This window comes from Molothrus ater, chromosome 3, assembly GCF_012460135.2.
Source record: "Molothrus ater isolate BHLD 08-10-18 breed brown headed cowbird chromosome 3, BPBGC_Mater_1.1, whole genome shotgun sequence".
Lineage (NCBI taxonomy): Eukaryota > Metazoa > Chordata > Aves > Passeriformes > Icteridae > Molothrus > Molothrus ater.
In genome coordinates this window covers 87,714,290-87,730,711 of record NC_050480.2, presented here as the reverse complement: position 1 = coordinate 87,730,711, position 16,422 = coordinate 87,714,290, and the positions used below count along the sequence as shown (strand labels likewise).

The 16,422-nt window shown below is 37.0% G+C and overlaps 1 protein-coding gene across 1 annotated transcript in view; it reads right to left on the bottom strand.

The window, feature by feature from the left end:
* Positions 1–2,769: 2,769 nt before the first annotated feature.
* The window catches only part of TINAG (tubulointerstitial nephritis antigen), a 38,107-nt gene continuing 24,454 nt past the window's right edge, over positions 2,770–16,422 (bottom strand). Inside the window, exons 9-11 of the mRNA XM_036381005.1 lie at positions 14,255–14,360; positions 3,967–4,012; positions 2,770–2,886 (exon numbers count right to left, since the gene is read on the bottom strand). Coding sequence (XP_036236898.1) covers positions 2,770–2,886; positions 3,967–4,012; positions 14,255–14,360 — 269 coding nt within the window. The remainder of the gene's footprint in view (positions 2,887–3,966; positions 4,013–14,254; positions 14,361–16,422) is intronic.

Here is a 16,422-nt window from a genome sequence, read left to right as displayed (position 1 = left end):
ATGAAGCAATAACATTCACTGTATTATGGTGTGTGTATTTGACAGCTAGACTTATAAAGAAAAGAGAAATTATTCCTTTCATTGCATTCATTCTGTCTCTAATATGCCCTAACTAAAAGTTGTTTGAGTCAGAGGTGCCTGCTCTACAGCCCTCACCCACTGACCTCTGCCACCATCCTTGATTTGGGGTGACTGCTGAACAACATGGGACTGAGAAAATGTTGAGATCTGGGAGTCTCCACATTGTCAGGAAACAAACATGGTAACTGGATACAGGTGTATCTGGACTGAGGGGATGCAGGAGAACTTTAGAATAAAGCAATGTTACAATTTTCTGTTAACTGAAGCAGAGACCCAGCCTCTATCCTGATAAAAACCTGGTCCTTGCAGGGAGGAATGGGTGCAGAGATGTAATTTTATTTACAAAACAGTTTCCAAATGGTAGGTATAGCATTAAGTGACCAAGTGCAAGTTCCTGTCAGATCTCTACTAAAACATTACACTGAAAATATTTACAAACATATCTTTCTCTTATTCTGATTTCTGGAAGTGTAGCTCCTCTCTTCAGGATTGCTCTTAGTCTGGCAATATTCTGTGAACCCTGCAACTACAGGAAAACAGTTTCCATGTTGTTCTCGGGGCTTGTCTCATCTCTGCTCTAGATGCAAATTCCTTATGTCATGGGAGTTCTTGTTCCTCTTGTTTCAGGTTGTGTTCCTATAAAGCATGTTGCACTAAGATGCACATAAAGCTTTGCAGCTGAGTCCCAGTGCTGGCTGCCAGCTTGAAGCTGTGAAGCCTCCCTGATTTCAGCATGCCCAGGGGAAGCTCTCCTTGAGGAATCTCACTCTGAGCATCCAGGACAAAGCAACTACCTTAAATTAGAAGCTTAACATCACAGACCAGATCTTAGGAAGGTCTCATAAGGAAATCAGGAGCAGCAACAGCCACCATCAGTAAAAGCCGTAAAAGCCACAGCAGTAAAAGCCACAGCAGTGCAAGCCAATTTGAAGTTGCAATAAGTAATCCCCTCCAGAGTTTACTGAACATGTTTTTACAGTGTCATTCACTTCAAAGTTAAATTATACTCTTCTGAAATCTTGACATTTATGGAATCAATACATACCAAGAGGTTGGGAAATAGGTGTGCAGATGATTCAGTATATTTTTCTCTCAAGTACTACCTTAGCTCACTAAAACTAGAAGAGTTATTTCTCTAACAGCATTTAGAGCTTCTAAAATTGCTTGTGTTACAATTTGCTACAAATTTCAAATGATAAAGGTTTTTTTGTGTCTAAATTCAGTTTACTATATGACACTAAAGGCCACAGAAGGCTTGTTGTGCTGCAGTATGGTAATGCCATTTTAACAAATGTCTTTCTTTAAGTGATGCAGCATAAATAGTCACTCAGCTTTAGATTAAGAGAGGTTATTTCAGAGACATGGGCACTTGTCATATACCACTGCCATAAAAAATTCGTGAATGAATTTGCTGATGACATTAGAAAACAGGTTGTTATTCTAGAAAGAATAAGCATTATTAAACACACTGAAGGTACACCTGGAAGTTCTTTGTTCACTGATATTTCATGGCAGCTCTTTCCCCCTACTTATTTAACGTGCCATGGTTTCTTTCATAGATAATTTTATTCTAGCTGGCATTTGGCCTTTGGATTAATTGAAACAGAAAGGGTTAGAAATTATTTAATTTCTTCTTATGCCAATAGTTTCAATATTGATATTTTAATTAGCAAATAAGCAAAACAGTCCTCAAACTTGTCAAGATTTGCAGCAATGCTTATAGGAGGGAATGTGTGTCAAAAAGCTGCTTCTTCAGACAGAAGTAGCTACAGAAGCATCAGGAGTTCTGTGTGTCTCATTTGCACTAGTGATCGTGGTGACCAACACCAGGAACTGAGCCTGAATTACAGATATGTCAGTCCAGACAAACACAGAATACCTTTTCCATCTTTTTCTGTTTGCAACAGGCTTGTAGGAATGTTGGCACGTGCTTGTTCTCAGGTTAAACAGGGAGTGGAAGGCAAGCAGTTCAGGAATTAGTCTAGTCTAGACTGAATTGAGGAGAAATTACATTTTCTTCTTTATTTTATTTTAATTAAAACATTATTAAAATTGTACCATTTTGGTTGTGGTTGCAGGAACAGGAACACACTCTTTCATTAGAAGCTATTTTTGTATTACATTGAATGCATCAACTTTGTGGGATCTACTAGAAAAAAATTAATTTCCTGGATGAGATATTGATACATAGATACAACTTATCTACTTAGTTTTCAGTAAAGGTGGATAGGAAATAATTCTTCAACTACAGGATCAGAACTGCTTACATTTCTTTGGAATTTATTATCCAGTACGACCATGAGCTGTCTGAGCCAATTTTGTTTGGAAGAGCACCTAATATTTCTGAAATAATTTCTGGTCAGGGTATATATATTGTAAAGAGATTAATGCTAACACTGTAACTCCATTTTTTTCAGGCATTGTTCAATGAGGAGAGAACTTCCTGCTCTGTGAGACATCAAGGTTTTCAGTAGTCCTGGATGTAACATGCTTTTAGTCTAAAGGGTTTTTTGTACCTGATGAGATCCAAGTGTGCTATGATGTCTGCAGTGTGTTCAAGTCAGGAAGACCTCATGAGGGCTATTAGAAAGGTAACTGAGAGAGAAGACATCATTTTTTCCCCCATAAAGACTCAATAAACAACAATGGAAAGAATAGATACATCAAGCAGAGTATGGTACAGATAAACTATGGTTGTCCCAAAGTAGCTAAAATCAGCTTCTCAATATCACACTCATTTTGTCCACGAAGAATCCTGAAATAGCCATTTTCTCCCCAGGATTTTCCCCAGGAATTTGCAGCAATCTAAAAGTAAACAAAACAGAAAAAATTATCTATTTTAATTTTAAAATGCAGAGTGTAAAATGCAAAATTAATATTTTCTGTTAACTTCTTTAAGGAACAGAGTCTCTCAGATTGAGTGCACTGAGAATTAGCATGTGTCTTTTTCTGATTTCGAATAATTTGTTCCTTTTTCAGTTTGATCAAAATTTCAGTTCCAAAATCAGTTCCAAAATCAGGGTTAGTAAAAATGGAATAGTATTTCTACAAGACAGTTTGATACATTGAAGCAGAAATCATTACATGAATATTCAACTATTTACTGTTGAAAGTGGTTATTGAAACAACAATGGTCAGAATTCCAACTAACCTGTCAGAGATGCACCAAAGATATATATATATATATATATAATGAGTTTTAAAGAATGATGTTTTATTCAGGTAGCTATTGATTGACATATTAAGAATCTTATTTTCTGATGAAGTCTCAGTAGGTTTTGCCTTTGATACCAGTGAAATACCTACCATAAGCCCTGCCATCAGCTGTGTAAACACCAAAGTACCTTCAGATGAACACAGGAATAATGGGATGAGCTGTTAGTCATAGTCCAAGTGATGAAATTTAACTTATTCTAAATGGCTTAAAAGAAATGTTCTTAGTTTGGTTGGTTTTAGTTTTGGGGGCTTATTCTGATGACAATTTCCAACACTGTTTAAACAGAAAATTTGTCTTTTCCAAATATTTTAACAATTACTATTGATTAATTTTACGACTTTCATTTGCAGACATCAAAAAGAACTGACTCTTCATAGAAATTTTAATACCATTTGAAAAATTGAATAAGATTTGAAACAGAAAAGGCAGAGTAGGAAAAACCACAGGTATAGGTGGGATGAAGCAGGCTTTGAAATTGAGGTAGGTGATGCAATAGTTCAAGGGTCAGCATGATAAAAGTTGCCAGAGAGGGAATAGAATTATGTAGGACACTTTAAGGTGAAGGAAAAAAATCGGTGCAGAGAGAGTAAAGAAGTAGATTTTAGATGATCTCTGCTGTTGAGATATTTTTTCATCTGCTTCAAAACATGTTCAAAGTATTCACTTACCCAAAACTTCTGTTTCTGTCCATTTTTGTCAGGTAATGCTCCCCACCTTTTAGAAAAGAATGGTATTTTGATGAAACAAGCAGTCAGAAAATACAAGCATTAGCTGTATTCATTATCAGTGTCAGAACAAATCCTAAGTAACAAACTCTGATGATTCAAGTGAGGTTACCTGCTGACTTGCTAACCGCAAGTCAAATTGCCATTAGTTATTACAAAAAGTTAACACAAGTCTAGTTTTAGTTTTTCATTGCAAAAACCTGTTTTCATTGACAGAATCTCTCTTCTGGAGAGCTTGCCTGCCAAACTGAACTGTGTAGAAATATTGAAACTATTGTGAGCATATTTCTTCAAATCAACTGAAGATCCCTAGCAACATTTTTGTTAGAAGTCTCATCCAGCACCTTTACAGAAATAGCTGGTGAGTTGGGACTGAAAATATTCCTAGCTTTTCTCAGATTAAATTGGACTGCTGACAGCCTAATCTGTTTCATTTCAAGGGGCGGGGGGGGGGGGGGGGTGTTGGTGATTTTGTCATCTTTGAGGGCATACTAACTTTTGTGGAAATATCTGTGAAATCATACAAGAAATTTTCCCCACCTGTCAAGTGATGGGATTTTCACAGAGGTATAGCTGTAGCTGAGCTGCTTAGTACTCTGATTTTTAGGTCTCACTTTATACACAGGGAAGAAGTTCCAACCCAACCACCTGGATGTATTTCAGTGAGCAAGAATTGCACAGCACACCTTAGGTAGTTAAGTCCACATGGGTTTTCTGCTGGAGCTTAAAGAGCTCTGTCTTGTTTTTAATTTATACAAGGAATGCTTGTCTAGTTACTATTCAGAGCTCATCATTCTTGGGTGCCTATGAAAGGGCACAAATAAACAGAAAAGCAAAGATGTGAACTTTTAGATGGTTTTCTCCAGTGTGAAGTTAATCCTAGGATATATCAAATGCCATTGACAGGGTGTTTACTGGTGTATATCCCATCAACACTGCCTGTTTGAGCTGTATTTGCAGTGCTCCAGCCATTTTCAAAGGCAACCAGCAAAAATATGATGAGAAATCCCACACTGTGAATGGGGAAAATAGGATTTTTCTGTCATCCTTTTGTTTGAGCAGCAACAGTGACATCAACTCTCCTTGGTTAACAGTGAACCATCATTCACATGGAATACCTGTGCTTTCAGACAAAGGGAAAAAGGAAAGGAAGATAAATTGGTGACTAGCAGAGAGATGAAGTGTGGATTGTATTTGCAAGCACAAATTGTAGCTACTGATGATTAAATTCAAGGAATCATAAAAACAATATTTGCCATAATGAGCCTGGCATGCAATTATCTTTCTTTTAAAGAGGCCTCATGATGCATTTTCTTTTCATTTCCGCATGAATGTTCAGGGATTTTCAATAATTGCCATTTCTTCACCAAATATTTCAGATACAATCTGTCATGATCATATTTTTTTTTAAAAAAGTTGTAGGCTTTTGAATTTTATATCAGATTCAGATTTACCTCTTTACTCATGGCCATTTTACTAAAAAAATACATCAGCTGTAATGTGAAAGTCCAATATTTACATTAGTCTCAAAGACAGAAAATTGCCTTGAATTGAAATTCATGTATTCCTGCATTTTGTACTACACATAATTTCTCCTGCTTGCTTGAGTATGACGATATCTCACAGGGTCACATTCCTGTGATTAAATGTTTTTCTAATATTTGTTATTTTCTAAAAGAGTCAACTTCTAGTTTCATACATTGACAGGAATTAATTGATTCTTAGAAATGTTTCTAAATAAAAGAAGACTTATAAGCCATGATAGAAAATGAAACTTTTTTTTATTCTTGACTCTAACATATCCATTAATTTAGTTTCCCAGGGTTTGTGTCATTGTAGATACATAGGCACTTGAGATATGCTTTTTATTTACAGTTTGGAAAGAAGAGCTGCTTTCTCATTAATCAGTGCCTATGGGTATTCATCAAATACTCTAAATTAAAGTAAATTAAAATATAGTGTGCAGCCAGCAGCTCAGGAGAAGTGATGGATTTCCTTGTTTTTGGGACTGCCATTCTGTGTCCAGTGCCCACTCTTGAGCTTCCCCACACAGGAAAGGCATAAACAGGCTGGAAAGAGACCAGCAGGAGTCCACTGAGATGTTTGGAGCACATGATGCATGGGGAGAGGCTGAGGGAGCTGGCTTTGTACAGCCTTCAGGAAAGAAGGCTCAGGGCAGGTATTTGTTGTCTTCTCTGCAAAGGGTGGGTAAAGAGAAGACAGAACAGACTCCCCTGATGTATTTTGCTGGTCCCCCCACTGCTCCCCTTCTACCCTTCTACATCCCCTACTTGAACTTCAACTTCCAGTGGAGGTAGTGATGGCTGCATCCAGCTTACTCTACATAGAATTCCAGATCATCTTCCCTGCAGAGCAGCAGCTCAGAGAAATTGTTGATCGGTCCCTCAAAATCTTCAAAACCAAAATTTAAAAGGGACACATTCTTGGACAACATCCTGTATGTCCTGGTTTCCACTAGAATAGAGGGTCTCAGTAGTTGTTACAGTACTGTGATATGAATTTGGAATGAGAGTGATTTTGATAACACACTGATTTTTCGGGTTTTGCTAAGTAAGGACTTTTTTATCCTTTTGTCTCATGCTTTAGCAGTGAAGAGGAATGCAAAATAAACTAGGAGGGACCCTAGCTGGGACATGTGGCTGGAAGTGACCAAAAGGATATTCCACACCCCAGAACTCTTGCCCAGTATATAAACTGGGGGAAGTTACCAGAAACACGTCCAATCTGGGTTCAGGAAAGGGGTTCTGATGCCAGTCAGCAGGGGGTGAGCAACTGCATCATACAGCACTTCTTTTTCCCTTTTTGTTATCACTTGCCATTATCATTGTATTTTACATTATTTTTGATTATTAAACTGTTCTTATCTCAATCTACAAGTTTTACTTTGATTTTATCCCCCATTCCACTGGGGCGTGTGGGGGGAGAGAAGCTGTTGAGAGAGTGACTGCTTGATTTCCAGCTGGGCTTAAATCATGACACTATTTCATATTCAAACTTCCTGGTTTTATTTAGAAGAAAAAGAAGAGATTTTAAGAAATCATTAAGAAGATCTGTTTATCAGTTACTGAAAATTACTTTTGAAAGGGAGTTTTCTTCTCTCTGGCAAAAATATTCTGTGAGATATACTCCTCTTAGCTTTTCCAAAAGAAACTATCACGATTTTCAATCAAAAATAACCTTGAATTAAAAAAAGTAATTTTACAAAACCACATTTAATCCCCTTCAGGAAAAAAAGTAAGCAATGTGTTTCCATTTACTCCAAGGAAACCTGCTCCAAGTGACTCTGTGAAAAGAATTCTGTTGCTCTTTCAGATAAAAGGATGAGTTCTTGTGGTCTCATATAAAATGATTTTCATAATTTTGTCCAATTTTATATAGTAGAGGCACCTTAGCTGTCCTTTTCAGTAAAAACTTTCCCTTGACATTAACTCTGTAGGAGCAAGCCCTGAATACACAACTCTGACTGACAGGTAAAAACTAGAATACAGAGACTGTTTCAGTAGTATTACAGAGAATGGAAATTGGTTTTATCTGAACATTTCCCAGTTTGTTTTTCAATAAACTACACCACTAAAATTTATGTGGACTTCACAAGGAAAGCATAAAGAAAGCTATCAGGAAAAAATGTAAGCTGATAATTAATCATCAAATAAAATTATAAAAAATGGGAAATATAACTTTACACAAGAAAAAGGGTTATCAGCAGTGGCTTCAAAACTAAGGTGTTTTGGCAGATAACCGAAACTAGGTTCAAGGGTGCTTACACTCACTTTTGTAGGTAAAATGCTCTTAACAGCAAATACAGTGAAGATTTCTGAAGATTGTGCTAAATAATATTATACAAACTGTCTCCTTAAGACTAGGTATGAACAGAAAACAAATATGGCCTTAAAAATAAAGAAGAATGGCAGGTTTTAGATCTCAAGCTAATTTCTGCAGATTAGTTGTTAATAGTAGAAGTCAATGCTTTGCATTAACCAAGGATTTAAACTGCTTGCTGGACATAAATATATGCAGTCTAAAAACTTCTCATCTCAGTTTCTTCCTGGATTTGATTGTATAACTATCATAATGCTACCAGAGAAAAAAGTTGTAAGTATTGTGGGTCGTGTCCTATTCTTAGTGCTGGATCACAACAGCCTAGTACAAAAATTAGCAATTTTATCTACTCAATTTGATAAAATTTTAATTCTTAATCTTGTATTAAAAATAAGAAGGTTAGGGTCACTAATTTATGTTCACCACAAGAAAAAGCTTCTTAGAAAGTGGTTGCTGGAATTTGACATTGTAGTTTTGCATGGACTTTTCAGCATGAGAGGTGAGTCAAATTGAGCCAGTGAGCCAAGAGTTAAATCACTCCCACAGATGCCACAGATCCCACAGGTCTACTGTAATGAATTGTATGAGAGATACTCTCATGGATTTAACTGCATGAATCATCAGACACTGTATCTTTTCCCCATGATCTCCTCATGTATTTCTCTTTGCAATAAAATGTTTGAGTGTAGCTGTTTAATTTTTAACTTTAATACCTGATGTTGACTGTCTGACAGTGAAAAAGTAATTATTTTTTCCCCATGAAAGAAGAAGGAACTCAAGCCCAGGTTTCTTTATTCAGGAACAAAACAGTTTGGGTTATGACTTTTGGAGGTTTAAGATGTTACTTGTTTGTAGTTATTTTGAGTGTAAGATCGAGTGAGGGCAACTAAGAGAAAAATATAGAGAAAAACAGTCTCCAAAGCCAAAACCCCAGATATCACTAACAGCAGTCAAGACTTTGGACTTTGGATAGGTGCATCATTTAATTATGTATTAAATCTCAGAATGTTGTTGCTCTGTCTGGCTGTCTCCTCAACATTAAACCACAAGCTCTTCACCTCACATATCAATTTTATCTCCATTAGTATGGCTTTTTGTGTTAAACATTCAACCAATGTTTTTTCAGGGCATAGAAGTTTCAGTTTAGTAGTTGGCCAAGCCACTTAATCTGCTGCATTATTCCATTTAAATCTTTCCGTGAATTGCTAATTAAAATAGAGGGGAAATGTGTTTCCAGCTAATGTACATCTCAGTGTCCTCTTATTAAAGCCTTTTGTCATTCTGAGCTCCTTCCAAGCGTTGAAAATCTATCTTGTTCATGAAAGATTATCAAGGCTTTTAATAACATTTGTTTGTTTCCTCCAAGCATTAAAGTGATAGTCCATAGATTTAACTGCAGCCAAAGACATGGGCTTTTGAGACCTGCCTGGATTTTTCAGTGTCATGGCTTCAGCAGTTGCAGCTTTTTAGTGAGGTATGGATCATGTATTGTAGCTTGGCACTGATACTAAAGTGATTCAGAAATAAAAATCTGAGAGAGATTTGTCTGAACAAGCGGCAAACATACAGGATGGGTACTTCACTAAATTTGAAAAGATATTTTTTTGAACTAGAACCACAGCTAATCCATCCAATGTACTTCCTTGACTGAGCTGTACTTTCCTTACCAAAAAGACTATGGCATTTTATACCAACAAATCTGCCCCAGGTTTTCTTTTCCTATAGACATTACATTTCTTTTCCTAGATGGAACTAAGAAAGCCAGAAGACTAGAAAGAAGAGAAAATAAAATTTAAAAAACCCAGCCAACCAACCAACAACAACAACAACAAAAAATTGCAGAGAATCTAGTAGAGAACAAATATGACAAGTTTGATGAGAAATCCTAGCTTAAATGTACAGATCTGAAAGAAATCTACCACCGAGTTCATCTTTGATGTGAATTTAGTCCTTTTTTATTGAGACCTTGAGATAAAAATGACAGTTTTGTATGTCATTTTCAACCATCAATCTTCTTTAAATAGGAGAGTGCCAATGAAAAATGAAAATTATCAAACTAATAGTTTGTCCTCTTTAGTCCCACTTGCCATTTGCAGTTTTGTTGTGGCTCTTTAACTGATTTTCATTCTGGTGTCATTAAGAGCTGTAATTGTGGATGTATGGATCCATGAATGCATGTATGGACATACACACATACATATGCAAGATTCTGAAAATACTGTCTCACTATGAATATTATGCACCAGTCATTTTGGTTTTAAGCAACTTTAAGATGTCATTCCATGTGGGATTTCTGTAATCTAATCTAGAATTTTTCATTTTAGCTATTTAATTGTGATGTTATCCCACAGATTTTATTATAGTCTAAAAGGAGAAATCAGATCCAACAAAGCAATTCAGCTTACCTTTAGATACTTGAGCTAGAGCAGATGAATATCTATAAAAGATAAAGGAAACGTGCAGAGGCATAGGAATTTAACTTTACTACATCAAAACTTAGCTATTATGTATTCCAGTCTCCATTACTCACTTCTTCTGCTTATCTCCCTGTGTCTAGAATAGACACAGAAACTGCTTGAGATCCTGTTCTCGTCAAGTATCAGTGGGTCAGTCCATCCTGCCTTCAGATTACTGAAAGCCCTATTTCACTAGAGAGACTGTGACCAAACCCAAACACTCTGCTACCCACAACAGCCTCCACCTGGCTCTTCCACACTCTTCTCTCCTCCTTCCATGCTATTCTGTCTTTTCATATTCTCTCCCTGAGCCTGAGGTCCCACAGTACCTCACAGTACTACACTGGGAGATAGACTCCCAGTCTTGTCACAGCTGATTTTATAAATAAACCTTTGATGGAGAATAACTTTCAATTTCCCCTTCGCAGAACAGGGGAAGCCAGTCTAAAAATTTAAAATCCTTCTGGTCCAATGATCAATTGAGCAGTTTGTATGTGCATTTCTGGTTTTGTACAAATAGCTCTTGCAAGCATCACCAAAATGTATTTGCATTTTATCACTCCTTTGCCTTATATGTTGCACAATTCATGAGCAATTTAAGGCATTTTCAAAAATGTTTCTGAGATATTACAAATATCAGTTTAATAGGGTCTGTCATTATTATGGCTGTCTTTTACAAGTATTGAATGTCTTTTATGGAAGGGATTATAAATAAAAATAAGCCTACAATAAACCTCAACCCACAAAAAACCTGCATATTTTATCCTATCTATCAGCATGTCTCTGCTCCTTTTTGTCTCCCCAGGAGCCGTCTTAGCTAAGCAAAATGCAAATATTCATCCGTATTTTTATCTGAAGTACAACTATGATGAGATTCCCATGAGTTTTTTTATTGAGGTCAAGGAGTCTACATTTTCTTTTGCTTCCAAGCTATATATGAGTGACAAAGAACTTACACCCACAACACATATTTTGCATTCAAATTCATTGAAACTAATAAATTAAATTAAAAAGTGATGGCTTAATCCTGAAGACATTAGAATCTATACAATGAAGTGGTTTAAAGTTCATGATGCAGAATCACATTTTATGGCTGGATTTATCATTCTAGAAGCACCTAGCTTAAGGCTCCAACAGCCTCCAACTTGTCAAGATCTAATTCAATTTTTACAGTTAAACAGGTCTGCAAGTATTTTATATGGCACAACTTTGGAGGCCACAACATTTCAACATTTGTGCCTTAGACAATTTCAGGATTGGTAAATCTTTATACTGTTGGATCCATTGGATATTTCAGGAATATTCAAATTAAATAAATGAGTTAGTAAGAAAATGCATCCCCCCATATTAAACTCTGAACAAGTCTGGGGTTTCATATATATCATCTTCAGTTTTCTTCTTTTTCCTTCACTTAAGTTCTTTTTCAGTACATCAGATCACTTGTCTTTCCTCCTTCTCAGTGTTCACCAGTGACCATTCAACACAGTCCTGTGTCTCAGTCAAGGTGTTCAGATTTTGCTCATAGTGGTCCCTTGCCTAAGGGTTGCCTAAGGGTCCCTTGCTATATTTTCTTTGCAAAACCTGTCAGTTCCCATTTAAATCAGCATCCACTTCAGCGTGGAAATACAGAATCGTAGAATATCCTGACTAGCAAGGGACCCCCAAGGATCATTGAGTCCAACTCCTGGCCCTGAACAGAACACCCCAAGAGTCACACCATGTACCCAAGAGCATTGTCCAAATGCTTCTTGAACTCTGTCAGGCTGTGCTGTGACCACTGCCCCGGGGAGCTGTTCCAGTGCCCAACCACCCTCTGGGTGAATGATCTCTTTTTAATATCCATCATAAACCTCCCTGGCAGAACTTCAGGCCATTCCCTTGGATTCTGTCACTTTTCACCACAGAGAAGAGATCAGTGTCTGCTCCTCCTCCTTCCCTCACAAGGAGCTGTAACTGCTGTGAGGTCTCCCCTCAGTCTCCTCCAGGCTGAACAGACCAAGTGACCTCAGCTGCTCCTCATACAGCTTCTTCTCAAGGCCCTTCACCATTTTTGTCGCCCTCTAATAGTTTAATATCTTTCTTGTATTGCAGTGCCCAAAATTGCCCCCAGCACTTGAAGTGAGGCTGCCCCAATTCAGAGCAGAGAGGGACAATCCCCTCCCTTGCCCAGCTGGCAATGCTGAGCCTGATAACCCCCAGGGTTGGCCTTCCTGGCCAGGGCACTGCTCAGTCATATTCAACTTTCAATCAGCCAGGTTCCCCAGGTCCTTTTCTGTGGCACTGCTTTCCAGCATCTCATTTCCCAGTCTGTCTGTACATTCAGGGTTGCCCCATCTCAGGTGCAGAATCTGGCACTTTCCCCTGAGCTTCATATGGTTGGTACATATGGTTGGCACTTTAGTTATCTCCTCCTCTCTCCCTCCTCAGCCATCACTTTTTCCCCTGGTGCTATTCTTGCATAATCACTCATCTGGGTAGGTTATTCTGCACAAATGTGGAGCAGCTTGTCTTAGGGAAGAATTGTCATCACCCTATGCTTGCACCAAGCACACTTCACAGCCCTCCCAGCACCTGAACTTACAGCCTCACAGCAGCTCATTCCAGAGCTAAAGTATTCAAATTGCACTGCACATTTTACTGTCTAATGTTATTGGTTTCTCACAGCTGTTACCTTAAATACAGATACAAAAATCAACACTTACCATCTGTCCTCCATAAATGTATTTTCCTAATTTAGTGCTCCATTTTTCTACACTAAATTCCAGTTTCTCTTTTTCATTGCTGCACAATATTCTCTATAATCATATGACTGGGAGTTTTTCCTTTATTTGTCCGAGTCAATACTTTTTGCAGCAGTATCAAAGATGATCTGTCATAAGCCTGCTGCGTCTCTTTGCTTCTATGCCACTGTCAAGCACACTCTTGTAATCTATAGGCAGCAGTTTCCACAACCATGAAGGACATTTCCATGCCCTTCATGAAGATTTCTTCACTAAGATCACAAGCACAAAATTAACCTTATTTTGCAATTTTATGTTCTTGAAATACTTGTAAATACTCTCAGTAATTTTCCTAGCACACATGGAATCATTACTTATATAATATTCTAGACCACCGATAAAATATTTTCTTGAGATTCTACAGTAATTTTTCTGTGTATTCACTCGTTGATTTAATAAAAATTCATCCTTGCAGATTCCCTCCATGGCAAAGAATAAAGCCTTGTGGTGTGTTTAGTAATTCAAGCATATGCATTATTAGACACTTGTCTTCTTAACATAGTGGCCTGGTCTACATTTGAGAGGAAACCCACTAGTGTACTACACACATGCTTCTGAAGCAGTTTTCCAAATAAAATCAGCAGCATCTCAGCAGCAGTTGGTTTCTATTCAGGGCACAGAAAGCCTAGACCCCTAAATATGTCATTTAAGTGGGAGGTCACTGTTTTCAATTTTCATGTTTCTATTTGCATTCTGTTTGGTGGCATATTTGAAGAAAATGATATCAACTTTGTTCACAACTTGGAATATTTGTGAATACCCAACCAAGTATTTTTATATTTTTATACGGTATATATATATATATATATATATATATGTGGGGGGGGGGGGGGGTTTAACTATATATATATATATATATATATATATATATATATATATATATATATATATGGGGTTAAATGGTTTATTCTATAAACATTATATTTGATGGTTTTGAACAAATATAAGAATAGATTAAGAGATGATGGGTCTACACCTCTTTTCAATACTCTCTAAAATTCATAGACAAGGCAAAAATGAAACATCAGTCTTATGTTGGGAGCTAGCAGTGTTCCATCTGTGACAGTCAAGTCTTTGGTTTACAGACTGGTCATTGACATTTTATTACACTCATAACTGGCAGAGAAAAAAGGTAAAAGAATGTGCTTTACTCACCCAAGGAGTTTGACTGAATGAGTTTTCCATTTAGATCCTGCTTTCTGGGAGTGTCGATATATTCCCTCTTTGTAAAGGAAAAAATCTTCATATACTTTCATTATAGCTGAAAAACAGTAGGAAAAGTCACAGTCAGCAAACACAACCTCTATTATTCTTTGCTCCTTGCATTTTACCATTGAAATTCTTGTTGTGTGTTGGATTGCATTAAGTGCACTTTGTAATTCCACTAAAAGCATCAATTTCTCGGAAGTGTCCTGCTCTGAGTGAACCAATAGAAATACTTCAACAAAGTTCTCTCTACGGTCTCTTATCAAGTTTGTCAGTTTTCCTTGTCATGGAAACTCCCTCTCACTGACTTCTTCCAATGCACTAAGAGGAAACATTGCCTCGTGAAGGGTTACATAAATTTTGAAATCTAATTCAATAAAATTAATCTCCCCAAGGTTCATATAAAAACTACTCAGTTCAGACTAGCATCTGCATATTCAAGAAAAGTATTTAACAGAAAATGTATATCCTGTGAAATATAGTGGAGTGAAATGCCTTTTTCTGAAACTTAAAGTTCATCAAATACACAGTAATCTCCTTAAAGAAAACTAAATTGTTTGTATGCATATAAATCGTGACCGCTAGTTGAAAGTGTGGAAAGAGTCACCCCTTTTTTCATAAAAATGTAAGGTGAAAGAGCTGATGGACTGAACATTTTGTGCAAGAAAATGAAGATTACAAGTTGCATTTTATGCCTATTTATTATTTCTTAGAAGCATCATTCATTTATTAAGAAAATAGTTCTGGGTTTCTTTTCCACATATGTTCTGCTACCAGATCCAGAGAAATGAAAGTATTTTTCAGGTCTACATTACCTTTAGATTCCAGTGAATTAGAAGCATTAACTATAAGCTTCATTCCATTTTATTTTTAGTTTATGATTTTAACTGTCACACTGCTTGGAACATGAGAATTAGTGAAATCCAATTTCCTAAAGTCTTGCACCTTGGGAGTCCCATAAAGTACAAGTCTCACTGACCATTTTTTACGTGGTTGGACCATTTATAACATATGTGCCTGGTATAGATCTGCAGCATGCAGTAAGATGAGATCATGCTGCCATATTTTCTGTCTGGCATACTTACAAATTTCTTTTTCCTACCTGAATATTTTCATAAACTTGAAGAAATTTAACTATCTTTAAAAGAACCTCTATCATATTTGGCTGAAGATACGAAACAGTCAAAACTTTTAGGGGATGAGAGAGATTTCTCAAAACATGGTTAAATGAGGCCAATTGCCTTGCCACAGACAAGCCTGATATTGTGTCCCTTCCCCATCACAGCTTGGATGAAGCTCTGGCAATGAGACCCACTGCTCCTGAGCAAAGGCTCTCCTTCCTCTCTGAGAAAGGGGAGTTCCATCTGATGCCAGCATGCCTGGTGCTTAGGCCATCCCATTGTCAAAACCCCCTAACACTTTAGCTGTGACACCAGCCATGGAGCCATGATGTCTTAATAGACTCAACCCATCTGTTTCTTCCAATGTTGCTGCCTTCAACTGTAAGTACAAAGGAGAATACAACTTGTGCCCCAAATGAGACACATTCTTGTCTGTGAAGATATCATACCTCAATTTTTTCCATTTAAATAAAGTAGAAATTTTTGAAGTGTATTTCCAGAATAACTTTAGTTTATATGACAGAATTTTATCCATGATTGTATATTCTATATACATTGCACACCTGGGCACATGTGTACACACACATTTTTATATGAGTGTAAATATATATACCCATGTGTATGTAATACCTTGTAATCAGGACCTAAACAATGGTATGGTCTGGATTTAGAGTGGTCTGGGTGCATGAAGTACAGGATGGACAAAGATTATGGTAATTCTAGATCTAGAACTGAGATATTTTTATTTATCCAGTGGCTTTGTCCTGATACAGACTGTGACTTGGACAGGACAAGGTGATCACAATCCACCACCTAATTTTGTTCCTTCTCACATAGGAAAGACTTTGCATTTCCCAAAATGAACAGATTAATTATTAATGAATCAGAAAAGGCAGCGATTTTCATAAGATTTAGTATACTTCATGCATGGGCTACTTCAGTCATGCTGAGCTTGTCAGATCTATGCATATAGATGCAGCAGATCAAAATAATGAT